General features: G+C 44.6%; 1 protein-coding gene across 5 annotated transcripts in view; it reads left to right on the forward strand.

Annotated features, from left to right (window-relative positions):
• The window catches only part of KDM1A (lysine demethylase 1A), a 76884-nt gene that overhangs the window by 24141 nt on the left and 38103 nt on the right, over positions 1-14640 (forward strand). For 3 of the 5 annotated variants that reach the window (XM_040979509.1, XM_040979508.1, XM_040979510.1), the window contains exon 3: positions 13734-13867. In XM_040979509.1, the coding sequence (XP_040835443.1) occupies positions 13734-13867 (134 nt within the window). Of the gene's footprint in view, positions 1-2727; positions 2788-13733; positions 13868-14640 lie in introns of all 5 variants that reach the window. The other 2 variants (XM_040979506.1, XM_040979507.1) reach the window with 1 other exon arrangement.

Raw genomic sequence — 14640 nt, forward strand, 5'->3', positions numbered from 1 at the left:
TGCATTATAAAGTAATTGTAGAATAAGATTCAAGGCCCGGCTCGATAGCATAGTGGCTAAATCCTTGGCTTGCATCTGCCAGGAACCCATTCGGGTTCCAGTTCATATCTGGGATGCTCCAATTCTTTACCAGCTCCCTGCTTGTGGCCTAGGAAAGCAGTAGAGGATGACCCAAAGCCTTGGGACCCTGCGTCTGCATGGGAGACCTGGAAGAAGCTCCTGGCTCCTGGCTCCTGGCTTTGCATCATCCGCTAAGTACCAGCCTTTGCAATCACCTCTGGAGTGAACAAGCAGATGGAAGATTTTTCTCTCTGTATCTTCTCTCTGTATATCTGCCTTTCCAATAAAAATGTTTAAAAAAATCAATTCTACCTTTAAAGAAAGCCATATACTTTTAAAAAAAGATTTATTTATTTTTATTGGAAACTCTGGTATCCAGAGGAGAGGAGAGACAGAGAGGAAGATCTACGTAGCTGCAGCAGTGGGAGCTGAGCCAGTCTGAAGCCAGGAGCCTGGAGCTTCTTCTGGGTCTCCCACATGGGTGCAGGGTCCCAAGTCTTTAGGCCATCTTCCACTGCCTTCCCAGGCCACAAGCTGGGAGCTGGATAGGAAGTGGAGCAGCTGGGACATGAACTGGCACTCATATGGGATCCTGATGTAAGAAAGGTAAGGACTTTAGTCACTAGGCTACCATGCCAGGCCCATCATATACCTTTAGCAACACATTTTAATGTCATTTTCCATATTTTTTGTATCTAAATATTGTCATATACTTGAGGATGTCATTTTACATTTCATAGATCTTGGGGCCCGGCGTGATAGCATAGTGGTTAAAGTCCTCGCCTTGCGTATGCTGGGATCCCATATGGGCGCCAGTTCTAATCCTGGCGGCCCTGCTTCCCATCCAGTTCCCTGCTTGTGGCCTGGGACAGCAATAGAGGACGGCCCAATGCTTTGGGATCCCGCACCCGTGTGAGAGACCTGGAAGAGCTCCTGACTTTGGATCGGCTCAGCTCCAACTGTTGTGCTCACTTGGGGAGTGAACCATCTGACCAAAGATCTTCCTCTTTGTCTCTTCTCCTTTCTGTATATCCTTCTTTCCAATAAAAATAAATAAATCTTATAAAAAAAGAACTTAAAAAATGAAATTTCATAGATCTTTAGAACTTGGACCTTGAGGTCTTGGACCATCATCTAGTTCATTCACCAAATGCCTGCAATGGCTGCAGCTGCAGTAGGCCAGAACCAAGAGCCAGTCAGTCTGCGTCTCTCATCTTGGAGGCAGAACCAATCGCCTGAGCTGTCTCACTGCTGCCACCTAGTTGTGCATTAGCAAGAAGCGGAAAGGCATACTGATGGAGCGTGTGGGTGTCTGGAGCTGTATCTTAACCACTAGACCAAACATTGACCCTGGGGGTGTTCTTACAGTAAGAAGGCTGTTCCAGCTTGACCTTATTGCTGCCTTTTAATTTGAAAGGTAGAATAACAATTTGATTTTTAGTTGGAATATATATTTAAGGAAGCTTGTCTAGGTTTGGTTCATTGAGAGGTGGTGGTTTAGTAGCTTGCAGAGATTGCCCCATAGTTTCCCCATAGTGTGTTGGTGGCTGGACTCAGCATCGTCGTAGCGTCTATCTTTGAAAATAGCTTGGATATGTCTATCCTGATTTTTCAGATTGAGTTTTAAAAATTTGAGGTTATTTCTATATGTTAATAAGAAACATTTCTCGGCAAGACTAAGTGTGTAGTTTGACAAAGAAAGTTCCCCCAGGATCTTCCCTGTCTCTGCATTCCCTGACAAGTATGTGCTTTTTGATTTTTATTTTTTAAAGATTTATTTATTTGAAAAAATTATGTATATGGAGAGAAAGACACAGATTTTCTGTCTGCTCGTTTGATCTCCAGACTCCTCCAGTAGCCAGGGCTGAGTCAGTCTGAAGCCAGGAGCCAGGAACCTCTGGGTTTTCTGTGTGGGTGTAGGGGCACAAATTGGGTATTCCTCTGGTGCCCTTGTGGGATCCTCGTGTTGCAGGTGGTGGCTTTACCAACTAGGCCATGGTGCCAGCCCTTCAGTGTGTGTTTGCAGTACTTGAGATGTGGCTATAAAACGCCTTATAGTGTGTTTAGTATTGGTTTATTCAGCCCTGGCGGTGTCGACTATGTAGAGGAATAAAGCCTGTTTTAAAGATGAATCTTTTTGTTATACATTCTGCCCTGAAAGGAAGGAGAGAGATTTTAAAAAATTATCTGTTACTATCTTGCACACAGGAAAATATGAATTATGAAAAAACATGAATGAACCTCCAGATTTTTCTGTACCAAAATAAACTTAATTTTCATGAACTTTTTTGAAATACCACTATATATATTCTTTTTAGATGGAAGGTTGAGATAGAAGGCTACTGAGTTGATACTGAACTATTTCTAGAACCCGATTGTAATTTCCCCCTTTTAAGACTCCCGTCAAGGGTTTAGTGATTAGAGATACTGTGTACTTGTTTCACTACCTTTGAACAAGAATCAGTATGTACAGTAGAAATTTCCTGACCACAGTTTGGAAAATTATGATGTAATTCTTTAGCCTTGAATCCAGAAAAAGGACCACTCTGAATATGGGTTTATTAGTTGGTGGTGAATTCTTGAGTCGCCAACTATGAGCCCTCTGTGTCCATATATTATCTTACTTTATGGAGTAAGGTCCCTGAGTTCTCCTCTTTCCTTCCACAGGGCAAGCAGGAGGACTTCAAGACGACAGTTCTGGAGGGTATGGAGACGGCCAAGCATCAGGTGAGGGTGGCGTTAGATGCTTGCCACTTAGCAGCAAGAGCCGCCAAATCAGGGATTGATGCTTGCAAGTTTTTTTTTTTTTTTTGGCTGTGGTATCCACATTTTAAAGTGCAGGGGAATTTGAACCCTCAGGACAGAGTAGTGTAATAGGAGAGAGTGTAGCTAGAACAGAGGCAAGCAAACCTTTTGAAGTCTTCAGGCCGATCTCAGCCCTCCAACTTTTCATGTTTTTGAGGAGGCGGCGGGTATAGCAATCATGATATAAGACACACTTAGGAACCTTGGGACCTTTACAGAGAAATAGAGGAGTGTATCTGCAGAAGCCATGGGCTGGAGAAGCTGGAGGTCAGAGGAATTATGCAGGCAAGTGACATCTTTGTAGCCGTGGTTGTTACAGGGTGTTTGGTATGTTTTTTTAGTTAAAATTATGCAGTTAAATTTTTTGAAATTCAAACATTTTGTTTCTTGTGAAAATTATCTTAAAAATTACTTAACTCTTTTCAGACCAAACAATCAGAGTTTTTTTACTTTTAGGAAAAGATAAAAATTGTGTAGGGGCCACCAGGTTGGGGTAGTTGTTTGTTCCAGGAATCCAGAGTAACAGGATGATTTTATCTTTTGCCTCTTGAAGTATATTTTTGTGTGTTCAGTGCTCAAAGATAATTTAGTTTGAATAGGTGTATTAGTTCACTTTTGCAGATTGTTACTTTTAAACTGTTAAGTCCACTTTTGACTGTTGTAGTTTGCATACTGAAGATCCAAGGAGTGTATGCGTTTTACTCTTGAATAACAATTCCGTGTGAGTAGAGCAGTTCCCAGAGGATGCAGATTCTTAGAAGTCGTTTAAGTGCTGTGCCTAGGCTCTCAGGTATTGGTATGGCAGATACATTTTCAAGAATGCTTTTTATCAAAGAATACACAGATCTTACGTAGAACTGTTGAGGATGAGGGGAGACCTGTGGAACTTTAATTGTGAAGATACTCAGTTTTCTTGTGGCTTTTGTGTTTTTAAAATATTTGCTCTTTTGCTTAAGTAAACAACGTGGAATATTGCTGAATGAAATGGACTTTGAAGTGGACATGTGGCACTGAGTTGGTGTTTGTGGGAGGGTGGTGGCTATTCTGAAGTCTTCAAGATCTCTGTTCAGGTTTGTCCTATTCAGCAGTGTGTGTGGGGGGAATGGTCCGTCAGGAACCTGCCCTGCAGTGTGACCTGTTTCTTCCCCTCTGAAGCCAAATGACCCTCATGAATATCTTGGGCTGAGGATCATATCTTGACTTACTATCAACTTCCAGATGATACATGCATGCCAGATCTTAGGAGGGAACTTGACATCATCTTGTCCAGGTTCCTGCCATCAAACACATGGATATTGAGTCTTCCCTGTTTTATGAGTTAGGACCTGGAAACTAAAGAAATTGACCTTACTCAAGCAGCTATTTATCATGAGTTGTGGAGGTGTGAGAACCTTGCAATCTTACTTTTTAATGCATGGACTATTCCTTATATTCTTGGAATCAGATTTAAATAGGCATTTACCCTAAAAATAAGAAATTTGGAGTTCGATTCTCTTTAAAAAATTTCTCCTTGCTGTTCTAAATTCTGTTTTTGAACTGTTATAGGACTTGCTATGATACTTCTTAACTTCACTGATTTTAAGTTGTTTTTAACTGTAGATAGCAACAGGCTTTTGTTTTCACTTTCCAACTAGAAATCTAGTTACAGTACATTTCTAGTTTTACAAGTTAAAGGCAGGTAACAGTCATGAGGCCTTCTTTTCTTGTTAATATCTCTGTCACTCTAATCTGTAGATACTACCCATATCTTTTCAGACTTGGGGAAGTGATAGCTGGGACAGAGAGGCTGTAATCTCATGTTTCCCTCTTTTTATTCTCTAGTTGGCCTTTCCTAGAAGGACTCAGTCATTCCCTTGTATCTGCTTTGAGTGTTTAACAAAGCTTGGGCCGGTGAGACACCCATTGGAAAGGGCAGTTTAGCTTTGGCATCACTACATTCTGAGAAGTGACACTGGGGTTTGCTGTGAGAAATGGAGAAGAGGAAGGAATTGAACAGAAGGCAAGGTTGACATATAGGCAACTTTGGAGCTTTTTTTAGTTTAAGGTAAAATCTTTGAACCATTCTGTTTGTGCGCACAAAAACGTTGAAAGTGCAGAACTTCAGAATTAGAAGTACTGTTATAAGGTTATTACTAAAGTCTACTGTATCCCAAGAGGCTTTTCCTCTAAAGGAGAAACTTAGATTACTCAGAGTGGCCTGTTATTCCGTTTTGGAAATATCCTATAGGAAAGTTCCAGTTTGTTTCTTTTTATCTTGCAGGCTTTTCACTCTGATTTTGATAATGATCTTTGTTCCTTGAAATGGCCTATTCCCCAAATGGCAGGAAATGATTATGGACTTTTTAGATGTTGCTTTCTTCTTTAAATATTGATATCGTAGCAGAGTTCAGAGTACCTACTTTTTAGATACCACTTTGGAGTGTATTTTTAGCCTAACAGTTAAGACTTCCACATTACAGTGCCAGGGTTTGATTCTCAGCTCTGGCTTCTGCTTCCGGCTTCTTGCTGATGGCAGCTGTGATGACTGAAGTAGTTGGGTCTCTGCCTCCCATGTGGCACATGGATTAGATTCCTGGCTGTTGCTCCTGGCTTCCACCTGGCCCAAGCCGTTGCTGGCATGTGTGGAGTGGATTAACGGATGGAAGTGTCCTTTCTTGTTCTTCAAACATAAATTTAAACAGCAAAAACCCAGAGACAAAAAAAAAATTCATAATTACTAAAAGAGGTGAGTGGAAGACAGAGATGGAGAAGAATATTATCCCAGGCATACATTAATGTCACAACTTTTAGGTTCCTAAACTTTATTTGTTTTGAACTTTAAAAAGGAAAAAAAAATCCCACCCAAAATAGCAATAATTACAGTCATTTATTTGAGGAGAAGGGCTCCCATCCACTGGTTCAGTCTCCAGGTGCCTGCAGCAGCTGTGCTCGGGCTAGGAGCTCAATCCCAGTCAGCCCTGTATTTAACAGGAACCCAAGTACATGAGCCCACTACTTGCTGGGTGCACATTAGTAGGAACTGGGAATTGAGAGCAGAGACAGGACTGGGTCCAGAGACTCCAGCCAGGGTCTGAGGGTCCCAAATCACGTCTTCGGTGCTAGACCAAATACATGTGTGAAACCTGGATGCTGATGTGGATAGACCATGAAACTGTAATACACATTGCATAAATATTCCTAATTTTTACAGTCTGAAAATTTCTTTTTCTTTTTTTCTTTTTTTAAAAGATTTTATTTTCATTGGAAAGTTAGATACATAGAGAGGAAGATCCTCTCTCTGCTGATTCACCCCCCAAGTGGCTGCAATGGCCAAAGCTGCGCCGATTTGGAGCCAGGAGCTTCTTCCAGGTCCCCCGCGCGAGTGCAGGGTCAAAAGGGTTTGGACTATCCTCAACTGCTTCCTCAGGCCAGAAGCAGGGAGCTGGATGGGAAGTAGGGCCACCTGGATTAGAACTGGTATCCATATATGGGGTCCCAGTGCATTCAAGGCAAGGACTTAGCCGTTAGACCACCTCACCAGGCCCTGGAAATTTCTTTTTTATGTTTTTTTTTTTTTTTTCTTATTAATAAATTTTATTTTGACATTCTTTACATAGTTAATTAGGGTAAGAAGGTTCAAGGGCTACAGGAAAGTGGATAATACTAGTATGTTTTCCATATTGTTAGCTTCATATTCAAAGGGGGGTATTTAAGGGAGAAGCCCACCCATTTCCCACCCTCCCCAGGTCCCGGATATAGGGCATGCTCTGAGGTTCTTGCTCAAGTGGTCTTGATATTGCCACAGTTATGAATCACTGTCAATCTTGCCACTCCAAGCACTATGAGATCTTTGAAAAATCCACTGATTGACATAGTCCATCATAGCTGAGATGGTTGGTTGACCTGTTCTGTCTTCTCTCTTTTCTTCGTTAGGGTTCTGAGTCCAGCATTTAGATTAGGAAGATCTCCAAAGAAACTTCTTGTATGTGCTAACAAGTACAGGGCCTGGCACCGTCCATCGCTCCAATCAGCTGGTGGTTGCAATTCCTGGGTTGGTTCTGTTTTCACTCCCGACTTCCACTGGAACCAATGGGTGTTGCAGTCCAGCCTGGTTCTGCCCAGCACATACTTGGCCCTCACATAAACCAGCAGGAGCTGTAGCCTAGGTTGGAGCGACCCACAATAACCCCAACCAGGCCCACCCCCTACCCTGGTTTGCCAGTAAGTGTAGCAGTAATCCAGTCTGTCCCACATCCCATTCCACCCCAGCCGCTGTCTTAGTTTTATGTCCTCCCATGGAAGTGGTAACCCAAGAGGGATGAGCCCACTGTTTCCCTCCCAGGCCTCTCCCACTCCCAGCTTCCAGTTGATGCTGCCCAAACAAACCTCGCCCACTTTAATTTTGTTTGCACCAGTAGGAATAATCCGCCCAGCCTGGCCTTTCCCTGATCTAGTCCACATGAGGCGCACAGGTGTGGTAGCTCTGCCTAGTCTGGTCTGCCCCCATCCCAGCCCATGCTCTCCTGTGGAAGTAGCTGTCCAGCAAAGGAACCCTCCCTTATTCCCCTGCCAGCTCTGCCCACTTCCTTTCTTGTTCTCAGGCTGGTTGGGCGCTGCGGTCCCTTCCGGTACAGGCAACCTCACCTCGGCATTCCATAATGTGCACTAGTCTTTGTTGCGACCGAACCTGGGTCGACCCACACTGGTGCCTGGATTTGCCAGTGGATGACGTGGACAGATTCAGCCTGGTCTTGCCCCCACGTCTGCCAATTGTATGCCAGTGGGTAGTTTTCCATGGCTTTTTCTGGGCTGTTTCCTATCATGTTTCTTGCGTTTACCTGCTGGGTCTGTGCCCTGCCAGAGGAGTTGCCCAGGCTCCTCCATCAGAACCTCTCCCAATGCCAGGTTTCACGCTTACCAGTGGGTCCATGAGCCAACCCTACTCAGTCCACCTCCTGTCATAGCAGGAACTGTGGCTTTTCCTGACTGGCCTTCAACCCAATCTGGTTCTTGCTGTTGGATGTTCCAGCCCAGACATGGTTTGCCCATACCCACGTATGGCTCACACATGGCTCAGTAGGGGTTTGAGACCCTGCCTAGTCCATCCCACATCTGCCCTGGTCCTCCAGAACACCAGGGGGAGTCGGGGTCCGGCCCAGTTCGGTGCATTCAATCCCAGTCCACACTTGTGCCAAGGGAGACTACAACTGTTTCCAGATCAGAACGCAGCCCCCTTCCAGGCCACGCGCCTCTTGGTGGGAACCTCAGCCCAGCTAGGGTTGTCCCCTTTGCTCCCCAACCGGGTCTGTTCCCAGCCATAGATCACATGCATGCCAATGGATGCTCTGACTCAGCTTGGCACAGCCCCTCCCCTGTCCCGAACTCTGCCTTAGACACTGTGGCTTAGCGTCCCAGGCTCCCACAGACCAGCAGGTACAAGAGCCTAGCTCGGCATGACCTCTGCTCCCTCCTGGTTTCTAGTTTTACTTGTGGGCTAAGGTTTGCTCAGTCGTGCCTAATCTACTCTGTTCCATTACCAGTTGACACTTTGGCCAGCTGTTGGAGCTACTTGTGCAGGACAAGCCCCAAGCCATAGCTTCTGCATGACTGGTATTTGGTGCTCAGCATTATTAGTGATTACAAGTTTTGCTAAGGAAGAGTTACTGCCTGTTTCAGGTCCAAGAAGAACAATGGGTTCAACCTGGAGCTAATTAAGCAGCAACTCAAAGAACCAAATCCCCAGAGCTCCCGGGCCGGGCGGCCAGCAGGCGGAGCCTGGCACCAATGGCGCACTGGCCGCCTGGGGAGAACGGCTCACCATGTGCCCATGGCGGCCGTCCGGGATCCAGGCATGAGACGCCCCGTCCTGAGACCCACCAGCTGCCAGGAGGCTGCTGGAGGTTTAAATAACCCAGGCCCAAGGTCGCGCCCCTCCCAAATCCCATTCACCGCCCCATGAAGGCGGCGGGTGGGCCCCGGACCTGCCCAGTCCCGGAGGCCTCCCCCCCTCGGTCTACTCACCCCGAAGGAAGCGGCCCCCGAAACCCAGCAGGCCCGGGGAGAACGGCTCACCATGTGCCCATGGCGGCCGTCCGGGATCCAGGCATGAGACGCCCCGTCCTGAGACCCACCCTCTTTTTTATTTTTTTTAAGATTTATTTATTTATTGGAAAGTCAGATACACAGACATACAGAGAGGAGGAGAGACAGAGAGGAAGATCTTATGGCCGATGATTCACACTCCAAGTGAGCGCAACGGCCGGTGCTATGCCGATCCAAAGCCAGGATCCAGGAACTTCCTCCAGGTCTCCCACATGGGTGCAGGGTCCCAAAGCTTTGGGCTGTCCTCGACTGCTTTCCCCAGGCCACAAGCAGGGAGCTGGATGGGAAGTTGAGCTGCCGGGATTAGAACTGGCACCCATATGGGATCCCGGTGCGTTCAAGGCGAGAACCTTAGCTGCTAGGCTACTGCCAGGCCCAGTCCTTGAAAATTTCTAAATACTGGAGTTTTAAATTTAATTTTATTATTAAAGATTTATTATTTTTATTGGAAATGATAAATTTACAGAGAGAAGGAGATACAGAAAGATCTTCTGTCCACTGGTTCACTCCACAAGTGGTTGCAATGGCCAGAGGTGATCCGAAGCCAAGAGCTTCTTCTGGGTCTCCCATGTGGATGCAGAGTCCCAAGGCTTTGGGCCGTCCTCTGCTGCTTTCCCAGGCTATAGACAGGGAGCTGGAAGGGAAGTGGAGCAGCCAGGATACAAACTGGGCGCCCAAATAGGATCCTGGCAGAATTAACCACTAGATCTCTTTATGTAGGTGGCAGGAAACCCAGTTCTGTCCCTGCCAACTCCTGAGATTCACTTGGCAGGAAGCTAGAATTGGCCACAGCTGGCAGCTGCAACAGGCTTCCTAAAAACCTTACCTGGGAAGCCAAACATCAGCTCCAGTCAGTGTGTTTTGACAAGAACATTTGCAGTGAGAATCCAAATGTAATGTAATTTTTTTTTTCCCCCGGCACAGTTTTTATAGCCTGTAGTTGAAAATGGTTTTTGGGTCTGGTGCGATAGCCCAGTGACTATATCCTCACCTTGCTAGCACCGGGATCCCATATGGGCACCAGTGTCCCGGCTGCTCTACTTCCCATCCAGCTCCCTGCTTGTGGCCTGGGAAAGCAGTCGAGGACGGCCCAAAGTCCCCTGCACATGCGTGGGAGCCCAGAAGAAGCCCCTGGCTCCTGACTTTGGGTCAGTTCAGCACTGGGTATTGTGTCTGCTGGGGAGTGAGCCAGCGCATAAAGGTCTTTCTCTGTTTCTCTTCTGTTTACATCTGCCTTTCCAATAAAAATAATTTTTTTGAAAGTTTCTTGTAGCATAGTTCATTCTTAGTGACTGCTTATCTCAGAACGTAGAGATAACTTAGTTCAGAAGGAAACCTTTTGGATAAGACGTGGGGTTGGAGTTGATTTCTTGCTGATAGTATACACTCAGGACATACAGTAAAAGCAGCCTGTTAGGAGATTCACTTCAAATATTCAGAATTAACGTGTAGGTAATGCTCTTGATTTGTGAAATAATATTGGTTTCAATTTTTATTTTTTTGTTTCATTTTGCTTTGAGAGTAGATAACCGGAGGCCTCATAGATACATAGTTTTGGAGCATTTTGTTCCGCTGAGCCCCTGACTGCAACATTTCTTTTCTCACCTTAATTCCATGCTCCATTTGCAAAAACATGGTTTTTAGAAATAATGTTTTCCCTAAGAAATAAGGTTGGGATTAGTTAATATAAAGATTTTTCCTTTTGTTTGGGGATGTGGAACACAGTGTTTATGTGCCATTATTTACAGTGAAGGGATAACCTTTCCTCTTTGTGAGAACAGTGTTAGTTGAGCAATGAGAGAATTTTGCATTTTTGCGTGCTCTTCAGTGATTGATTTTTCCCCGGGTAGTGTTTGCCATTTAAGTGTCTGTGAATGCAGATTGGGCTAGAGCTCAGGTAGCATTTTCCAGGTTAAATGTTAGCTGCTCTGTTCTCATTCTCCTCTTCTTACTAATGACTTTTTGTTAACTTTTACTTCCACATTCAGTGTTTCTAATTCTTGTTTTGTGTGCTTTAAAATGACTAAGTAAATGGGTGTCTGGTACTTTTTAGGAACATGTAATTACTGAATTTTAAATTTTTTAAATTGTGCCTTCTTGATTTTTACAAAGTGGTAGTTAAGTAACTCTTTATACAGTGATCTTGCAAATACAAGCACAATATGTACAAATGTATTTCCTTTTCAAATTTTTGTTTATATTTACTTGAAAGGCAGAGAAAGACATCTTTAATTTCAGCTACTGGCATCCTGGAACAGCTGGGACAGGAGCAAGCCAAACTTGAAGGTCAAAACTCAGTCTGGGTCACCAGAGTGGCTTTTAGGGACCCAACCATCAGAGCCATCATCTGCTGTCTTTCAAGAGGTGCATTTAGCAGGAATCTAGAATCAAGAGGGGTCTGGCGCCATCACATAGTGTGTCAAGTCTCTGCCTGTGTTGCTAACATTCCATAGGGGCACACCTGTTCAAGTCCCAGCTGCTCCACTTCTGAGATGGCTCCCTGCTAATGGACTGGGAAAGCAGCAGAAGATGGCCTATGTTCTTAGGCCTTATACCTACATGAGAGACTCAGAAGAAGGTCCTAGGTTTGGACTGGCCTAACACTAGTTTTGCAGCTGTTTGGGGATGGTACCAGTGGATGGCAGCTCTTTTTCTCCCTTCTCTCTTTGCCTTTCCAATAAAAATAAATGTTAAAAAAAAAAATAGTTGAGCTGGAACTCAATCCTAGATACTTTACTATGGGTTATGGTCGTGTCAAGGTGGTGTCTTAGCAGCTACCAAAAACCTGCCCTTGGAAGTATATCTTAGAACATCATCTTTAGCTGCCACTTACCACTTTTATACAAAGAATTTCAGAATAGTATAATTCACTTATGCTGTGTGTATACATATACACTTATATGCAGTAGGTGTCGTAGCATTTTACTTGTATTCTGTAAAGCTGTAAAGCATTTCTGTGTATGTTGGAAAAGACAAATTCCTTGCATTGCTCTGTCTAGCATTGGTGTCTGCTCATTCCTCTTGCTGCACGCCAGCACCAATTAGTGAGAACTGTTAACTGCAGCATTGTTCACAGGGTCACGAACCTCCACTGTTGTTCTGTTCCTTCTAATCCCAAAGAAGCAGTGGAATTGAGTTTTTCGCTCTGGCTGCTTTTACTGTTTAGTGTTTATCTCTAGTTTCATGTAAGCATACGTTTTTGGTTCTTTAGTTTGAGTATTACTATCTACTCTCACCGATGGTAGTTTTTACCTAAAGATTAACTGGTTTGAAAAACAGCGTGACACAGAGAGACAGACAAGGATGGATCTTTTAGCAATTGGTTCGCGTCTCAAGTGGCCACAGTGGTTGAGTGGGCGACAGGAGTCCCAGTCCTTGGTCATATTCTCCTACTTTGTCAGGTGCATTGGTGAGAGGCTGGGTCAGAAATGTAGCAGCTGGGTTTGAACATGTGCTCTGACAAGGGATGCTCATGTTGCAGGTGGAGGCTTAACTTGCTTTTCTACATCATCAGCTCCAATGATGCTGATTTTAATTGGAGTGTTAGCCATCATTATAAAGTCAGAATATTCTAAATGCCATGTTACATTTTATACAAATATACTGTAAACTTTACAATGTTAATCTCAAAAGAGTAACTGGTTTCTAAGGAATGTTCCCAGGCTGGAACCTTGCACTTCTGATTTCAGGTCCTGGGACAGCTTACTCCAGAGCCTCTCACTTTGTTTTTCAGTTTGTTATTCCGTGTCAATAATCTATCAGTGGGACCAGCACCATGAAATATTAAAACTAAATGCTGCCTGCAGTGGCAGCATCCTGTTGTGACTCTGGCTTGAGTCCCGGCCACTCCTCTTATCCAGCTCTCTGTCTATGGCTTGGGAAAGCAGGGGAGGATGGCTCAAGTCCAAGTCCTTGGGCCCCTGTCCTGTGCCCATGTGGGAGACCTGGAAGTACCTTTTGGCTCCTAGCTTTGGACCAACTCAGCTCTAGCCATTGTTGGTGTGTGTGTGTGTGTGTGTGTGTGTGTGTGTGTATATGAGAGAGATAAGTATTTGAAAAGCAGAGCTACACAGATGTGTACACACACACACACACACACACACACACATCTTCCATCCACTGGCTTGCTCCCCAAATGGCCGTATCAGCTGGGGCTGGGCCAGTCTGGAGCCAGGAGCTTTGTCTGAATGTCCCATTTGGAGCCCACACACTTGGGTCATCGGTCACTGCTTTCCCAGGCACGTTAACAGGGAGCTGGTTTAGACGCTGGGCAGTGGGGACTTGAACCAGCACCCAAATGGGACTTCAATGTTGCAGTCAGTGCTTTAACCCACTGTACCACAGCACTGACCCCCCAGGAATATTTGGCTTTTGAGGCAGGTTAAGTTTTGGTTTTTTGTTTTATGAGTTAGGGGCTGGCAGCATGGCCTGGTAGGGTAAGCTTCCACCTTTAGTGTCAGAATCCCATATGGGCACAGTTTGAGTTTTGCTGCTCCATTTCTGATCCAGTTCCCTGCTTACGGTGTGGGAAAGCAGCTGGAGGATGGCTGAAGTCCTTGGGCCCCTGCATGCACATAGAAGGCTTGGAGGTTGCTTCTGGCTCCTGGCTTTGAGTTGATTTAGCTGGAACTATTGGTGGTTTAGAAGTAGAAGATCTCTGTCTGTCCTCTCTGTTATCTCTGCCTTTCAAATAAAAAAAGTGAGATCGATCAGTCTGAACATGACAAGCTTTTTAAGCGTTGTGTTCACTTGCACTTTTCCTAGAAGTCCTCTGTTCTCTTTGCCAGGTGTGGAGGGGGCCGCCTTCCAGAGCAGACTCCCTCATGACCGCATGACTTCTCAAGAAGCAGCCTGCTTCCCAGATGTCATCAGTGGGCCACAGCAGACCCAGAAGGTCTTCCTGTTCGTCAGAAACCGCACAGTGAGTTTCCAAGTCAGCCTTTACGCATTGGAAATTGGAAAAAATGTTTTGGAAGGAAAGAATTCTTACATTATCTGTACTGTAATATTGTTATCAAGGGATAACATTGCTGAAAATCAGTTGTTTTTCCTTCAGGTGTTAAAAAAACTTATGTGTTTTTACAAAATTGAAAGCTTGCTTTATTCTTTTGAATCCTTTTCATACTTCATAACTTCTTAAGTACACACTAGGAATATTGTAAATGTTTACTTTTGGCATCATTTTGTCTTTCCCTCCTGATGTCTTACTGTTTTGTTCACTTAGTTCTGCCTCTTTCCCAGGCTGAATGGTAGTTTGAAAGTGTGTGTGTATTGTTTTTTCTCGTAGTTGTGTCTTAATAATTTAACTATTGGACATTTTTTGTTTTGTTTTCCATTTTTGTATTATATTTTTGACAATCTTTACATAGTTAGTTAGGGTAAAAAGGTTCAAGGGCTACAGGAAAGTGGGTAAGACTGTTATTTCCATATTGTTTCCTTCATGTGTCTGAGGTAAAGGGAGATGCTGAGGAAGACGCCCCAACCAGTCTCCCACCCACCCCAGGTCCCGGATGTGTGGCATGCTCTGAGATTCTTGCTCAAGTGATTTGGATAGCTCACTAGTTATGAATCGTTGCCAGTCTCGCCACTCCAAGCATGATGAGGTTGTTGAAGAATCCACTGATTGACATAGTCCATCTTAGAGTCTCCGTTTGCCCAGTTTTTCGCTGCCAGCATATGGCTGGGGTAGTTGAG

The sequence above is a fragment of the Ochotona curzoniae genome, unplaced genomic scaffold (genome assembly GCF_017591425.1).
Source record: "Ochotona curzoniae isolate NIBS_2020 unplaced genomic scaffold, NIBS_Ocur_1.0 contig_3255, whole genome shotgun sequence".
In the NCBI taxonomy this organism is placed as follows: domain Eukaryota; kingdom Metazoa; phylum Chordata; class Mammalia; order Lagomorpha; family Ochotonidae; genus Ochotona; species Ochotona curzoniae.